A 15,548-nucleotide genomic window follows, 5' to 3' on the forward strand; every position below is an offset into this window, starting at 1 on the left:
ACTTTATTGTTTTTTTCAAGTTATGGTAGATCACTTTATAAGAGGTATTATACATCGTTCAATTGATAATTCAAGTTATTGTTGTTATAATGTAGTTGAATGCAAGTATAATAATGCAACTAATGTGGTTAGACATTAGAAATCAATGTGGAAGTCTATTAACAATGTCCCACCATGTTTTTGGGACTAGGGGATGCAGGAACGAGGAGACGCAGAGGGGGGACTTGTAGGAGCTCCCCCAAATTTTAGGGGGGAGGGGGTCGGGGCATTGGGTTGTGTATATGTGTGTGTATATTGTATACACATCATAAATGACCAATGAAATAGAAATAGTAAAATATTTTATACATTGATTTAAATTCATCACTCATTATCTTAGAACTTGATTAGTACTAAGCAAAATAGTTGATATTAAAGTCTAAAGATTAGAATAGTAACCTGAAATTACTCAAACTCAAAAATAATAAAAAATGACGAGTCAAGAACTTGGTCTAAGGTCGTCGGTATCTAAAGTCAAGACTGAAAAGTTATGAAAACAATGGACAACAAAACAATGTTATTAGAACCAAATTGATAATCAAACTGGTCAACTCTAAAATTGGGAACTGGAAAAAAAGCTAGACCAAAAAACCGGTTGACCAAAAAATACATAAATATTCAAATTTTGAAAACTACATAAACGTTCATGTGTATCCATATGAATCCAAACCATTATGCACAAATATGCAAAGTTTCTCATATGTATAGCAAGGGTGCATAATAAATATAACCAAAATAACATCGAGAGCAATCCATATTTGAACCCAAATTACATCAACAAGGAGGCTCTAGATGGGCTCTATAGTCCAAAAAAAAATTATGCTACAACAAACACCTACATATCATCAAAATAATTATGTATATTGAGTCATCATCATCAATATCACTCTTTAAGCACTAAAACAAGATAGAAAAAACGTAACATGTCATGTCAATATTTTTTTTGAGTGATAGGTACAATTTTACTAGGGTCATTATAAAGGAGTTTAATAATCAATTACACCAACCTTGAGGTACATAGAGGGCTTGATGCTCTTGATTAAAAGCCAGTTCCATACCCTTATACATGATAGAATCCAATGGAAATGTTGCAATCCCCCAAATATGGAAATCCTTAAAACTGTTAAGTCTGCTAGATTTTGAATGGGATCTAAAAATTCTACTTTCTCCATATGCAATCCAATGAGGTTAGAACTGTGAAAATTTCTAAATAGAAATTCTATTACTACAACGATTGATTGATTTCACCTACTTGTTTTCCAATAAGTTATTTACGAAATCCCTTTAGTAAATATTAAAATAAATTCTACTGCAGATATCACACCATTATACAGAAAAAAATACATGCACAAGTATCAAATACACCGACACAATTATTTTGGACAATTGTCCTCGGAAAAACCCAATGCGGGAAAACGGTGCAGCAGAGAAGGGTTTTATTAATCAGCTTTCTTTAGTACAACTAGGGTGCCAACTGGATTACCCAACAGAGATAACCACATGGCAGTAATACCACAAAAATCCTTCGGCGCCTACCCCAGGCTCAGCGTCAACCCAACTAGCCTCTATGCAACTCCCAGACCCTTTGCGTCAACACTTTGCCTCACTGCGTCAACACTTGGCCTCTTTGCGTCACCCACGCAGGCCCTCCAGTTACTGCGCAATCCATCTGCCTCTGCGTCTGCCTTTCTGATCTCTATGCTAGTCCTCAGGCACTATCCCTGCCTCTCTGCTATGTACCCATTGCCTCTCACTACAATCCAAACCACTAGTTTGAATGTCTCAGCAAGCCCCGCTTCAGAAATCGAACCAAGTGTGCTCCCTTAGTACATCTCCAACTGACCCTCAAGTCTTCTCTTATACTTTTCCTGTTGATGAATCAACGATCGAGATTAAGTCCCTAATCAATAGTTAAGATTAAAATATACTTGATCCTCTTCTCTTAGAAGCTTCTCATTCTTATCTTTATTAATACCCATTAATATTTTTATTTTCCTAAGTTGAAACTTAGGAACTCATTAAAAATGTTAATTATTTTAATAACTCCTCATCCGGATGGAATTTTCCAAAACTATTTCTGGGTCTTGGAGATCTCATGTGCTTTAGCATCTCCACCAATTTTCATGGCTAGAGCACATTCGATGCTACCCCAAATCAACAAGAACCATTCTCAAACCTCCGGAGTCAATTAATGGTGATGTAAAAAATTTAAGTAAAAGGATGAAAATGAAAGATAAAAGAGAATGACACTTTTATTTCTTGAATCTAACATTGCCATTAATTACATGGCATTAGTAGGGCCCTAGGGTTAAATATTAGGCTTCCTCCCTTATAAATTATTGTTTTCAATCAAAATTTTGGGGGGACACGTAGCCCTCTTTGAGGGAGGCCGTCCACAAGCACCCCTTTTCAGGAAACACATCCCCCCACATTGGGGAAACATTTCCCTCTGCATCTCCATAGGTTTCCCCAAAAGGGGCATGTGGGGCAAGTTTCCACAGGCACCCCCTGGTCTTGGGTGCGTGGGAAACGTGGGGAGTGCGTGGCCCACCCTGGGGGGCGCATCCCCGGGGAATATTGGATATTAATTGCCTCAAAATGTCATCAAATCAACAACAACACTATATTATTAGTCGTCAGGCAGCTTGTCTTTTTATGTATGAGAGAGGAAAGCATAGTGAATATGAGTAAGAATCGTTGCATTGATTATCTCAATTTTGTTGCATAACTGACACCTGACATTTAGACTTAGTGACAAAGCAAACTTAGACACACACATGGGCTAGCATCAAAATCCTTATACATCAAAGATGTTTTTCTATTTACACATTTGTAACAAAGAATTATGATATTAAATGGCATGCCAAAGAAGAGGGGAACTGTGCTTCCATAAAAATCCTTTGATGTAAGTGTAGGGCTCATTTCTTTCTTTACATGTTAATTTAAGAAGCAAATCAGTTTATAAATTTTTAGGCATTCGTTTTTCTACTTTCTCTCAGTCAAGTCTTTTATGATCAACATCAGCCAAAATGTGAATATTAGCAATCTTTGATTTTTCGTCAATGCATTATCATAAATGTCAATCGAATAAACAATGAGATCATTGGAGTTATCATGTAATTGGTCTGTACTCTTCTGGAGCAATAGCTGTTTTATGGTTCAAGGTCCTTCATCCTACATTTTACATATAATGATAAGAACTATTAAGATCTATTTATCCATAGATGGGTATAGAAGAAATACTACAAAGGAAAAGGGTATCTAACCTTTTTTTTTACACTACTAAAATTTTAGTTCAGATTAAACAACTAGATCATTGGACTTATCATGTAATTGGTCCATACTCTTTCTGGAGCATTAATTTATGGTATGAGTTCCTTCATCCTACATTTACCATTTAAGTACCATTAAAGATCAATTTGCGCATATATGGGTATAGAAGAAATAGTACGAAGGAAAAGACTATCTGACCTTTTCTTTTATACCCCCCTACAATTCTAATTTATTTGAATAGCTTTAAATAGTTGCTGCCTCTGTTTTCATAACCAATTATTTTTATTGATTTGTATTGTTCAGAAAGAAGATATTAGGAATTTTGCACATTGGCAATAACCAAGGTGTTCGGATTATTTGCAAAATTGAAATGCAGGTCAGCATGGCTATAGGCTTCCTGTTTCTTGGAGGGGGGATGCGTACCTTTGCAACTAACAAAGGTGCTATTGCTGCATTATTAATTTCTTTGTATCCAGTATTTCCAACAAAACCAACTGACAACAACACCCATCTTCAGGTAAAAGCCAAAATGTGTGATTTCTTGCAAATAAGGTTAATCTCATCAAAATATTGAACTAGCATGTGTTATATATGTCATAGGCTTTTCGCCACCTCTATGTCCTTGCCACCGAAGCACGTTGCGTTCAAGCAGTTGATGTGGATACTGGCCGAGATGTATATGTTCCATTAGAGATAACTATCAAAGAAACAAACCATCATGTAGAAACAACATATTGTCGAGTGACTCCTTGCATTTTACCTGAACGTTCAATTGTAAGTTTTTTGATTCCTTATTGTGTAGTTTTATTTCTAGGAGAAAATATAAATTCTTTAGGTAATTTGTTTTGTTTGTTTTAGCCCTTTTCCCATATATAATGCATCTAGTGTTTATCTAAAATTGTTCTCAGTTGAAGCGAGTAAAAGTTTGTGGACCTCGGTACTGGCCTCAAGACATTGAACTTTCTCCTACAGGTATTATAGCTACAAAACTATTTGCCTGTTTATAAAGGAGAATTAACCAACTAGTTTAGTTGAACATTGAGAACAAATCCAGTTCTGTATGCTTGCTTTCCTGTCACCCTGATGAAGGGTTGGTCCATACAGATGATCCTTGGTGGGTGCCAAGGGATAAGGACAGCCCATTCAATGGAGGCACACTTTATGTCAAACGCAAAGTTGGAGTATGTTCATACAATGATGATCCAACTGGTTGCCAGTCTTTGCTGTCACGTGTGATGCACAAGGTAAGTTCAATCATTCTGTTTGTTTACTATGGTGTTAATGTGGGGGACTGAAATATGTCAATGTTTAGCATCTTTGCATTGGGCATGTTTACATTTCTTATTTAGTTCATTTCCCTTTTTTTCTTTTCTCCTTGGGAGTCCTTTGAGTTCTGATAAGAGATTGGAGTAAAGTATACTGGTGGCAAATTGTGGTTAGATTATACCACCAAGGAAAGAAACTAAAGAAGGTACAGCTTCAAATGAGCAAGTACAATATTTCTTTGACAAATTTGAATTTCTGAATGATATTTTATCAAGCAGGTTTCTGATGGAAGCAAAAAATTAAGTTCTGGTACTAGCTTAGGCAAAAGCTGTGGGTCTGGACTCTCCAAGGTTGATCAACTAGTTAGTACATTTTCAGCTGATCCTAGCCTATTGGCGTTCGCACAACTTTGCTGTGACAGTGCCTGGAAATATGGGTAAGTACTATACTCATCAACTATTTGAAAACTTCATAACTACATAGCTTCTGATAGCTTAAACTGTAGTTTCCCTATAATAAAATGGTGATGATATAGTTTCGGATGTGTAGACTCTATTTTCAGCACCAGTCTGATTTACTCAACCATTTGCTTTTGCATTGCTCATGGTCAATAGGCTTGTGTCCATTCTATATATTTGCAATAAGTTACACGATTTTTGAAAATTTGTTAGTGGGAAAAATAAAATATCAAAAAGGTGTTTTAAAAGAATAATATAATTCGAATATTTATACAACTCGACTGTTTCAAGCTTCGCGGAAATTCCAATGACACATTATGCTAATGCTTCCTCATTAAAGAAAAAACTCCTTGAACTAAATGGCAGAAAATTTTGCTAAAACTTCTTGTGTTTTTGAAGTTTTTAAATTTTATGAACCATATACAACTCCAGAACCAAAAGTCATAGAAGTCAATTTGCTGCTGCAGAGGATAACACTGAAGAAACAAGTATATAAACCTGTTCTCTCTCTGAACATACTCTACCCGGGTTCTCAAAGTGTGTTCCACTAGGACTATTCTTATCTTGGATTCCCAGTCCTCAAAGAATATCGGTCCTCTACGACTACTCTTGTCTTGGATTCCCTAACACATCCTCAGAGCATCGGATGCTAGATGTTTACCCAATCCTCCATTCTGTCTTCCCAAGTGAAGACAAGAATGATGTGTCTACCTCTCCCTCTTAATTAGGGAGGACATATCTATTCCAATAAAGGAATGTACTCATTCCTAGAGAAGGAATGTACCTAAGCTCCCTCTTGACTTAAGAATTTTTCTTCCAAGTTTCTACCAGGTAAGAAACTTGTTTCCAGGCCCCCTCTTAATTAGGGACCTTCAGCAGCTCCTCAGGTGTAGATGATGGGACAACCAGCTGCTTAAAGAACTCCTCCTCACGATGTCATGAACTTCTTTGCGTTATTCAGGAATCTTCATGTTTGGGACTTCTACATAAGGCATAGACCATTCATCACTTTCATCCTTGAGCCATGTCATCATTCCTTTCATTGGAAAGTGATCTATCACTCCATATCGGGCCTTACTTCATGCCATGTTGTCTTCTTTATGCCATGTTTCCTTAAGGATCTTTCATCCTACTACATGGTCATCATCGTTGGAAGACATTGATAGCTCTTCCCTAGGCAGTCTTGCATAAGCCCATCTAAATATCATTCAAAAATAGGAAATGAACTTTAAATCAAAATTACCTTTGTGATGGTCTCTCATCATGACATCTTCTAGTTTGCATTAGCATCTTGCATCTTGACACATCTCCAAAAGATATTCATTGTCAAGGGTCTCCATTTTTTTCAGACTTCCATCAGTCTCTTTATATCTTTTCTGGAGATATCATAGACAAATCTTTCAGTCCTTGGATGTTGATTGCCTTCATAGTTGTACATTCCATGATCTCTTCCTTTCTTTCTTCACACATTTTCTTCCAGGAACTATTGATCATAGTCCTTCAAATCAACCACCTCATATTTCAGATGAGGATGCATTATGTTGACTTCATCTAATCAATGTGTGACCCATGCCTTCCTGCATCCTTTCACTGGAGGAGATCCTCTTTTCTTGATCATGCTCTTGAAGTAGAGCATTCATTCATGTTGCCAACAACCAAATGACATGACTCCAAATTATCAAATAAAAGCATACATACCTCATTCTTCTTTATGTCATCCAGACTTCCTTCCACAACTTCCTTGATTGAAAAGGGCTTCAATCCCATGACCTGATTTGCCTCTAATGTCATCATACCATCATCCCATGAATTCCACAAGTTTGGAATTCTTGATGAAACACTTGCTTCCTCTCTTGATCAGTGAACCTTTCGATGAAGATTCCATCAGAGAACCTTGAGGATCTAGAGTATCCCCATCCAATGTATGTTTCCCTTTTTTCATTCATGTTGCCAACAACCAAATGACATGACTCCAAATTATCAAATAAAAGCATACATACCTCATTCTTCTTTATGCCATCCAGACTTCCTTCAGCAACTTCCTTGATTGAAAAGGGCTTCAATCCCATGACCTGCTTTGCCTCTAATGTCATCATACCATCATCCCATGAATTCCACAGGTTTGGAATTCTCGATGAAACACTTGCTTCCTCTCTTGATCAGTGAACCTTTCGATGAAGATTCCATCAGAGAACCTTGAGGATCTAGAGTATCCCCATCCAATGTATGTTTCCCTTTTAGCTGATGTATGATGAGCTTTCTACTAGATGACTTCCTTTTTCTTCTTTTCCCATAAGTACTATTTATGCTTCTAATGAGGTTACCAAGAGCTATATCCTTTCATGGATCTAATTCAGCTACCATTCATGCTTCCCTATGATGATGTCATGAGCTCTTTGCTTTCAATTCTTCTATGATGCCATGATGCATCCTATCATGCTCCTACTATATAAAATGGAAATTTAGAAACAAAAACTAGAAAAGAACTAGGTGAGGAAGACTATCTCAATAGTGGAGATCTATTACTTCCTCCTTCTTGGACTTCTTCTTTTTAGCTTCCTCCACTTCCTCGGTGATGTGGGCTTCTTCTCTTCCTCTTTTGTTATTGTCCTTCTTGAGCTTAGGACAATCTCTCCTATAGTGCCCATATTCTTGACACCCATAGCATTGTATTTTAGCCATGTTCTTCTTCTTTTTGTAAGGACCAAACTTTCCAAATTTTTCCTTTCGTTTTGTCATTGCAGTGTATGCCTGATTTTGCTCATCTGATCTCACATCAGATTTTGCCTTTAGCCCGATTCTTCAATCTTGCATAGTGACCACAACTCATGGAATGGAGTAGCTTCTTTCTTCCCATAAATACTTGAAGTAAAGTTACCCCACTCCTCCGGTAGTGGATTTAGTACAACTGTAGTCATTTCCCTATCAGACATTACTTCTCCTAGATCTTGAAGTTGATCCCTGATCTTAGATATCCTCAGAAAGTATGAGGCTATACCTTCTTCTTTTGAAATCTTTAGCCTGTAGAGTTCTTTCCTTAGAGAGATAACTTCCCCTGTAGTGCTTACAGAATACAACTCTACCAATTTGTCATATATTTCTTTCGAAGTTTCAAGTTCATATACATATGGGATGATGGGATCCTTAATGGATTCAATGAGAATCCTCTGAGCCTTAATTTCTCCCTTCATAAACTTTGCAAATTCTTGAGCATCTTCTTTTCCTAGTTTGGTGATAGATCCTTTGACATGATCCATGACCTCATTTTCAATTAGATTCAAATATGTCCTTTTCTTCCATGCAAGATATTTTGAAGCCCCAACCAATTTGTTGCTTTCCTTGCAAAAAGACATTTTGACAGATTCAGATAAGGTCATATACTTGTTAAGATGCTTCTTCCACTTGTTGCTTTCTTGAATTTGATGATGATATAGATGATAGAAACCTTCTCCTTGATGAAGATATATTTCTTCTTCAAGATGATGATGTGATCTTTGTTCTTGAAGTGCTTCTCTTGGATGTATATACTTCAAGCTACCTTGCTTTGTAGATCTTTCCAACTTGATGAGGGTCTTTGTGGTCTTTTGATGATGACTAGAGGATCCAAGACTTTTGTTGGTGTAGACTTCTTCTTCGATCTAGGGTTTGATATTTTGTTGTAGATCTTGACTTCACTTTGATATCTTTCAATTTGCTTTGATGTCTTTCTCGAGATCCTTGTGTGTCTCTTGATAAGATGCCCTTCCTTGACTTTGTTACCTTAGCTTTGATACCATGTTGAGAAATCTAGGGCATCAAGTGTTAGGTGATTTCTCTTCTTATGATAACTACTTGTGAATGATTTTTACTTTCTTAGATTAGGATCTTCTCTTTCTTAGATTATTAGTCTTCTTCTTCATCAAACAACTACCAATGCATAAACCATAAAGTGACAAAGGACACAAAATATAGGCTATTAGCTAGGGCCAAAACCTCTCGCACTTGAGAGGAAAACACGAACAAATTCTTCTTCTTATAGAGACATCGATTGATGAATACCAAGACCAAGACCCTTGACCTACTTGCCTCTCCAAGACCAAGTCACATGTCTTTCTTGATGAGATCCTTCCTTGAGTCAAACTGATAGCTCTTTCCTCCTCCTTTGGTCAATGCAAGTCAAATTGTCTGCACTTCTGATATTTTGGTCTCTTTCCACAAAGCTGCAGTTCATACTTCTGTAGTTTCACATGTGTGAGGAGAGAAAACAAACTTGGAGATGCCTTTCTTCCTTTGCTATTCTTGAGGAATCTTCTAGGTGAACTTGGCTAGAAGTGGAGCTGATAAGAAGACCCTTTTTGGAGACCCTTTCTTGGATTGATATGGTACTGCAGAAACCCTAGTTTTCTGCCATATATGTGAAGATATTAGCCCAAAGACAAACCCAAAAAATTTGGTCTTTCTTTCTTCCTTCTCGCTGATTATAGTGCTGCTCTCCTTGACTCTTTGCACTCCTAACCACAAACCATTACCAAATTACTTCTCTGAATTTCTGCCTTCAAATGAAATCTGAACTGCCCTATTTATAGTCGTTGGAACATGTAATAAGCCGACTTGAAGAGGGTGAACCGACGTGTCTCTTTGTGTAGATTATTTACTCCATATTGTAGCCGACTTGAAGGAGAGATCTTGTGCTTATCTTGGAGGGCTTTCATACTTATTTATTGACTCATAGAAATGTGTAACATGTCCAAGAAGGGTCCTTCATACATGACATAGACTCAAATTGACTTTTATGACTAGATGACAAATCTTAAAGGCTCACAATGGGAGCCATCACTAAAAATAAAATTCCTTGTTGATGAAACTCATAAGACAAGCATTACAATAATAATTATATTTTTCTCATTTACATCAATTACATAAAATCACAATTACACATGTCATTATGAAGACGAAACCTAGTTACAATTTTCAACAAAGGGCTGAGACCATGAGGCATATTCCTGAGGTAAAGGGTCGAGACCCTTGGGCATATATTTGAAGTAAAGGGCCAAGACTTTGAGGCACATATCTGAGGTGACCCTGAGGCTGATCTCTGTGACATAGTGAGAGTTTTATAGTAGACTTGGAGGATGTTTTGTGACATTGTTGCAAAGCTTTTGTGGACAAATTTTTAGAGGGATGATTTGGTCTTTTTGATGGATGGCCATTTTGTTGGTTAGCTAACTTTGATGTATCTGCTGTTGCATTGATTCTCTAGGGAAAAGTTGGCTGGGTTTTCCCCCATTGTGGGTTTTCCCAGGATAAAAATTGTGTATTTTCTTTTGTACACTGTGATTTCTATTTTCTTGTACTTGGGTGGTTAAAAGTGTTGAACTATAATTGCTTGATAAAGAACAAATAAAGGCTAAAAGAATGATAAGGATTCTCACAAGTAATTATCAAGTCCAGATATTATGCTAGTCACTATTACAGTTAAATTTCCAACACTAAACCACATTTATTATTAGTATATTAGTTATGGTTAGCTTGACTTAGTGGCAGGTTACATCATGTTCATTTTCCTATTTATAATAAGGGAGAGAGATATCTTATCTTGTGCATCAGATATATTGTAAAAGGAGGTTTCCCCCTCGAAGTGGCTTATTCTTCCTTGATTCTCTATCAATCAAGCACTAATGAGAAAGAGTTACTTCTTTTATTTTTATGCTATTTGGGGAGTTTGGTTTTTGTCAATGTTGCATTAATCTTTATCGGGATTAAATCGGCGCGGGGAAAAAATCGGAATTATCGGGAAAAAATCGGAAAAAATCGGGAAAAAATTGTTTGGTACAAAAATATTCATTTTTTTTCAATTTTTTTAATATCTAAACCATCTAAAACATAAAATAAATACATTGACACATAAATATGATAAAAAACTAATATATAAGATATTTAATATCATTTCTAGCACTAAAATCACACATAACATTGAATCATGTCCTGAATAGTAACTCTTGACTCCTGAGTCCCAACTCAACCTCAAAATATCAACAAAAAATATGATAATGTATCTCATCATGTCATAATGTCATATACAATAAAATGAAAGTCTAATCCTATTGATTTACTCTGCCCCTCTTGCGAGAAAATGCCACAACTTTCCCTTTCCCTCTAGATGTAGATGCTGGTGCCTGTGCTGGTGGAGATGGCAGTGGAGTCTGATGTGATCTAGAAGCTGAAGAACTAGAAGTAGGATCTATAGGAAGTAGACCACGTCCTCTACTGGTGGCAGTGGTAGCCCGGGCAGTCGGTGTCACCTCCTCTTCCTGTTCCTCCTCCTCCTCCTCCTCCCCCTCCACCTGCTCCTGCTCCTCCTCCCCCTCCACTACATCCTTCGCTAACCAATCATCAACAGAATCCATGAGAGGCCTCTCGGTCTCAACCCTCCATGCAGCAGTGGTGTCAATCCCATCCAATGAGATGGCATCCACATCATGTGTCCTCTCAAGTTGCCTCACCCACAATCGAAGATTGTAGTAGGCATAGACGATGTCATTAAGTCGCTGGGACTCCAACCTGTAGAAAGATCATGCAATAATAATTAATAATTATAAAAAAAATATTGTTTAATGAATTCAAAAATTTATTTGGAAATTTGCAATATTTTAAATGTTTAAGTGTTAACCTGTTGCGCTTCTTGTTGTGTATTTTTTCAAATACACTCCAGTTGCGCTCACATCCTGAGGAGCTGCATGTTTGGCTGAGGATGTGAATGGCAAGCTTTTGCAGAAGGGGTACCCTGCCACCATACATTTTCCACCATGCATCTACAACAAAGTTACAAATAAAATTTTAAATAAACATAAGAAAAAAATGGAATTTGAAGAGAGAATGAAATTTGAAACAAAGTTACAATCTAAAAAATACCTGGCATTTAATCGTCCTATCAGTGATAGCCATCTCAAAGCCAAATGTGCCACCTGCCATCCTATATGTCTCAATTTGTTTAGAGATCTCTATATGTTGTTTTGGAGATCGCACCATCTTCTGGACATAGGATAAGAATCCATCCATGATCTCAGCATCAAAATCAAACCCACATGCACAAGAAAATGCAGGATTCAGCAAAAGCCCAGCAGCATGAATGGGACAATGGAGTGTGTTGTTCCATCGCTCATCAATCACTCCCCATAGAAGGAGTTGTTTTTGAAACCCATCATCTCCCTTATCATCATAGTAGGCCCGAATGGCTTCTTTGGCCCTGTCCATGGCTTCATACAAATAGTCCATTGCGGGCTTCTCACCATCAACCAATCGAAGAACCTTTACCAAAGGTTTAGTAACGGCGCACACCTCCTGCACTCTCGCCCAGAAGTATTCCTTGTATGAAACTAGTTTGCATACGGCCTTTCCTTCTGGTTTGCGGCTCATTGGCAAAGCACACCACTCCTCTAAAAGAAACATTCTCTTCACATCCCACATAGAAATCAAGAGGGATTCAAGAGATATGAAATTGGTGGCAAACTGTGTAATGGCGGGGCGCACCAACTCTTTGTTGTTGGTGAATCTTCTCATCAAGTTAAGCACAAATGTATGATTATATATAAATTTTGTAATGATTTTTGATGAGTCAACAATATCTTTGACAAAGGGAATTTTCCCTATGTCCTCTAACATCAAATCAATACAATGGGTAGCACAAGGTGTCCAAAATAAAGTAGGATGCCTGTCCATAAGCATCCTACCAACAGCAACATAATTTGCAGCATTGTCTGTTATGACTTGGACAACATGTTGTTCACCCACCTCCAAAATAAACACATCTAGCAAATCACATAAAGTTCTTGCATCTTTGATTTGTGCAGATGCATCAACAGATTTGATAAACATAGTCCCCTTGGGATAACTAACCAAGAAGTTTATAAGGGTTCTCCCCTTTTGGTCAGTACAACCATCTGACATAACAGTGCATCCTGTTTGTGCCCATGATGCCCTAAAATCCTCCAATCTTTGGGTGCAGTCATGCTTTTCATTTTGAAGAATCCGGCCTCTGAAATCATAATAAGAAGGGATTTTGTACCCCGGACCAACACTGAGAATAACATCAACAGTAGGTTGGAAAAATGGATGATTCCTTACAATGCTGAAAGGAATATCACTCCAGAGGAGAAATTTTGCCAGCAACTTGTCAGCTTGTTCTTTCTCAGTTCTTTTTAGCATTGAACCGATAGATGGCTGTGAACCAGGTGTGGTTCGAGGAACAAAAAATGATGATGCAGCTACCGGATTGGCTGATGCTACAGTAGAACCAGTGCCACTTGGCCCACTTCCTTCAGCTGACCTTTTTAGTTGCCTTTTGAGTTCTTCTTTGGCCACTCTATTCTGCTCTAAAGTTTCCAATGCTCTCATGGCTCTTTGGATAAGTTCAGGAGTTGTATTTGTACAAGGCTCCACATCATGTCCAGGGATTTTTGCAAGGTGGAACTTCAACCTATACACCCCCCCGGACATAGGGTGGCCACACAACTTGCAACTCAAGTTTACTCTATCATTCAGAGCATCAGGTACACCATATTCCCAGAAAGGATTCAATTTCCTTGGCATGTTTGTTTTTGAACTTTGAAGTTGCAAACTTGAAGTCTTGAATGGTGTTTTGGTGCAGTTGTGAACCTATGGGAAAATAAGGATTTGGATTACAATTTAGCATTTACAAAATTACAAGTTACAAATTACAATTTAGTATTTTAATTTTTAATTTTTACATTGATGATTGTACAATGAAAATCCAAGTTACCCGTAACCCAACCTAAAACAACCATTCCAAAGTTCAAAGTTTCAAACACAAATTACCCAACCATTCCAAACCCAAGTTACCCAACCAAATGGCAAAAACAATGAAAAAAACATAGACAATGTTTAAAAAAAATGAAAAAAAAAAATTGGTTCCTATAGTCATACCAAGTTACCCAACCCAAAACAATGAAGAAATACAAAAAAATATTTAAAAACAATGAAAACAAAAGAAAAATGGTGCCCATACCAAGTTTTCCAACCAAAAACAATGAAAAACATACAAAAACAATGTTTTTAAACAATGAAAACAAGAAAAATTAATCCTCATACCGTTTCTAAGGAGAAATCGGTGGTCTCCTCTTGATTTTCTCCTCTAGGCACTTAGATTTGGCTAAAAACCCTCTTCAGCTTGGTGTCCAAGAGCTCCTCCTCCCTCTGCGCATCACTGTCCAAATGAGCACATGAAAAACCCAAAAAAACGTTATAAAACCATGCTGTCGTGACCCCCAACGATTTTTTAAGAAAAAATCGCGATTTTTTCGTTTTTATCGCGATTTTTTCAATAAAAATCGGCAAAAAAATTATTGGCGATTTTTTCATTTATTTATCGCGATTTTATCGGCAGAGGGAAAAAATCGTGATTTTTTCATTTTATCGTGATTTTCACAACACTGGTTTCTATTACTCACCATCTGTGGGTGGTATCCATAGGTAAATTTTTTCTCCTAGATGGTCCTCAGCCGACAACGAACATCCCCTTACAACCACCAGATAGCTCGATGTGCCACTATATCTACCACTTGAGCCAGCCATGTGGTCCCTCACACATCTATTATGATCATATATTTGAAGGTGGGCCTCCTGACCCCTAAGGTATGGCTTTTCATTGATTAGTTGGTAATTTTGTTTACTTATCATGGACACTTTAGGCATGGATTAGTGCGGGGATTTAGCAGAAAGAGTGGGTTTGGTTTGTACTCTTGTCTCCTTTGTCCAATTTGATGGTTAGCTGTGTATCCTAGTCCCATGGGATTTCTTTTACTGGCTACTAGCTTTAGGGGTGACACTACATAGGGAAATATCGATTTTGGTTGCGTGGTCCTGCTTCTCAACACTGTATACATCATTCCCTTCCACTCATTATAACCCCTTCCACCATATTTCCCATCCGGGTCCACATTTGTCCATTGGGTCCACAAGGAGTTAGCCTCCCCTTCCCCTTGTCCACACCTTGGGTCGGGCCTGAAATGATGCCCCAAAGGTTGATGCAACTAAAAGAAAAAGAAAAAGCATAATTTGGCCACTCTCAACAAGAAATGTACCATAAAATGCAAAAGATGGTCAGGACATACACATTTAGCATGTGGGAAAAAGCCAAACATGAACTCTACCCCTATCATTATGGCCATCACCCTGGTTCCTAGGGTCCCTCATATTGACCCCTTTCATCATTAAGGAACCCATGATTATCCCAACCCCTGGTGGGAAATGAACTGCCCACCTTAAAGGGGTTGTCCACTGTTATATCTTACAAATCATGATTTCATCCTCTTGAGCTCCAAGCAATTATAAAAGAAAAATCAATAAAAGACAAAAGACATATGAAGAAGGGTGGAAAATCAAAGGTTGGGGTAACTCATGTACCATGATTGCTCCCTCCTATGTTCATACATCCAAGTGTGGGCTTCCCTTATTGTGGCTATCAATGTATGTGGCATGTGGCTTGGAGCCTTCCCCTTATGCCCCATTATGTTC

The 15,548-nt window shown here is 37.6% G+C and overlaps 1 protein-coding gene across 1 annotated transcript in view; it reads left to right on the forward strand.

Moving 5' to 3' along the window:
• The window catches only part of EMB2771 (E3 ubiquitin ligase), a 497,708-nt gene that overhangs the window by 446,488 nt on the left and 35,672 nt on the right, over positions 1–15,548 (forward strand). The window contains exons 30-34 of the mRNA XM_089384149.1: positions 3,689–3,829; positions 3,913–4,086; positions 4,221–4,284; positions 4,417–4,556; positions 4,857–5,014. Coding sequence (XP_089240275.1) covers positions 3,689–3,829; positions 3,913–4,086; positions 4,221–4,284; positions 4,417–4,556; positions 4,857–5,014 — 677 coding nt within the window. The remainder of the gene's footprint in view (positions 1–3,688; positions 3,830–3,912; positions 4,087–4,220; positions 4,285–4,416; positions 4,557–4,856; positions 5,015–15,548) is intronic.

This window comes from Pinus tabuliformis, chromosome Q (genome assembly GCF_031772625.1).
Source record: "Pinus tabuliformis cultivar Carrire ecotype Pingquan chromosome Q, CPIR1, whole genome shotgun sequence".
NCBI lineage: Eukaryota > Viridiplantae > Streptophyta > Pinopsida > Pinales > Pinaceae > Pinus > Pinus tabuliformis.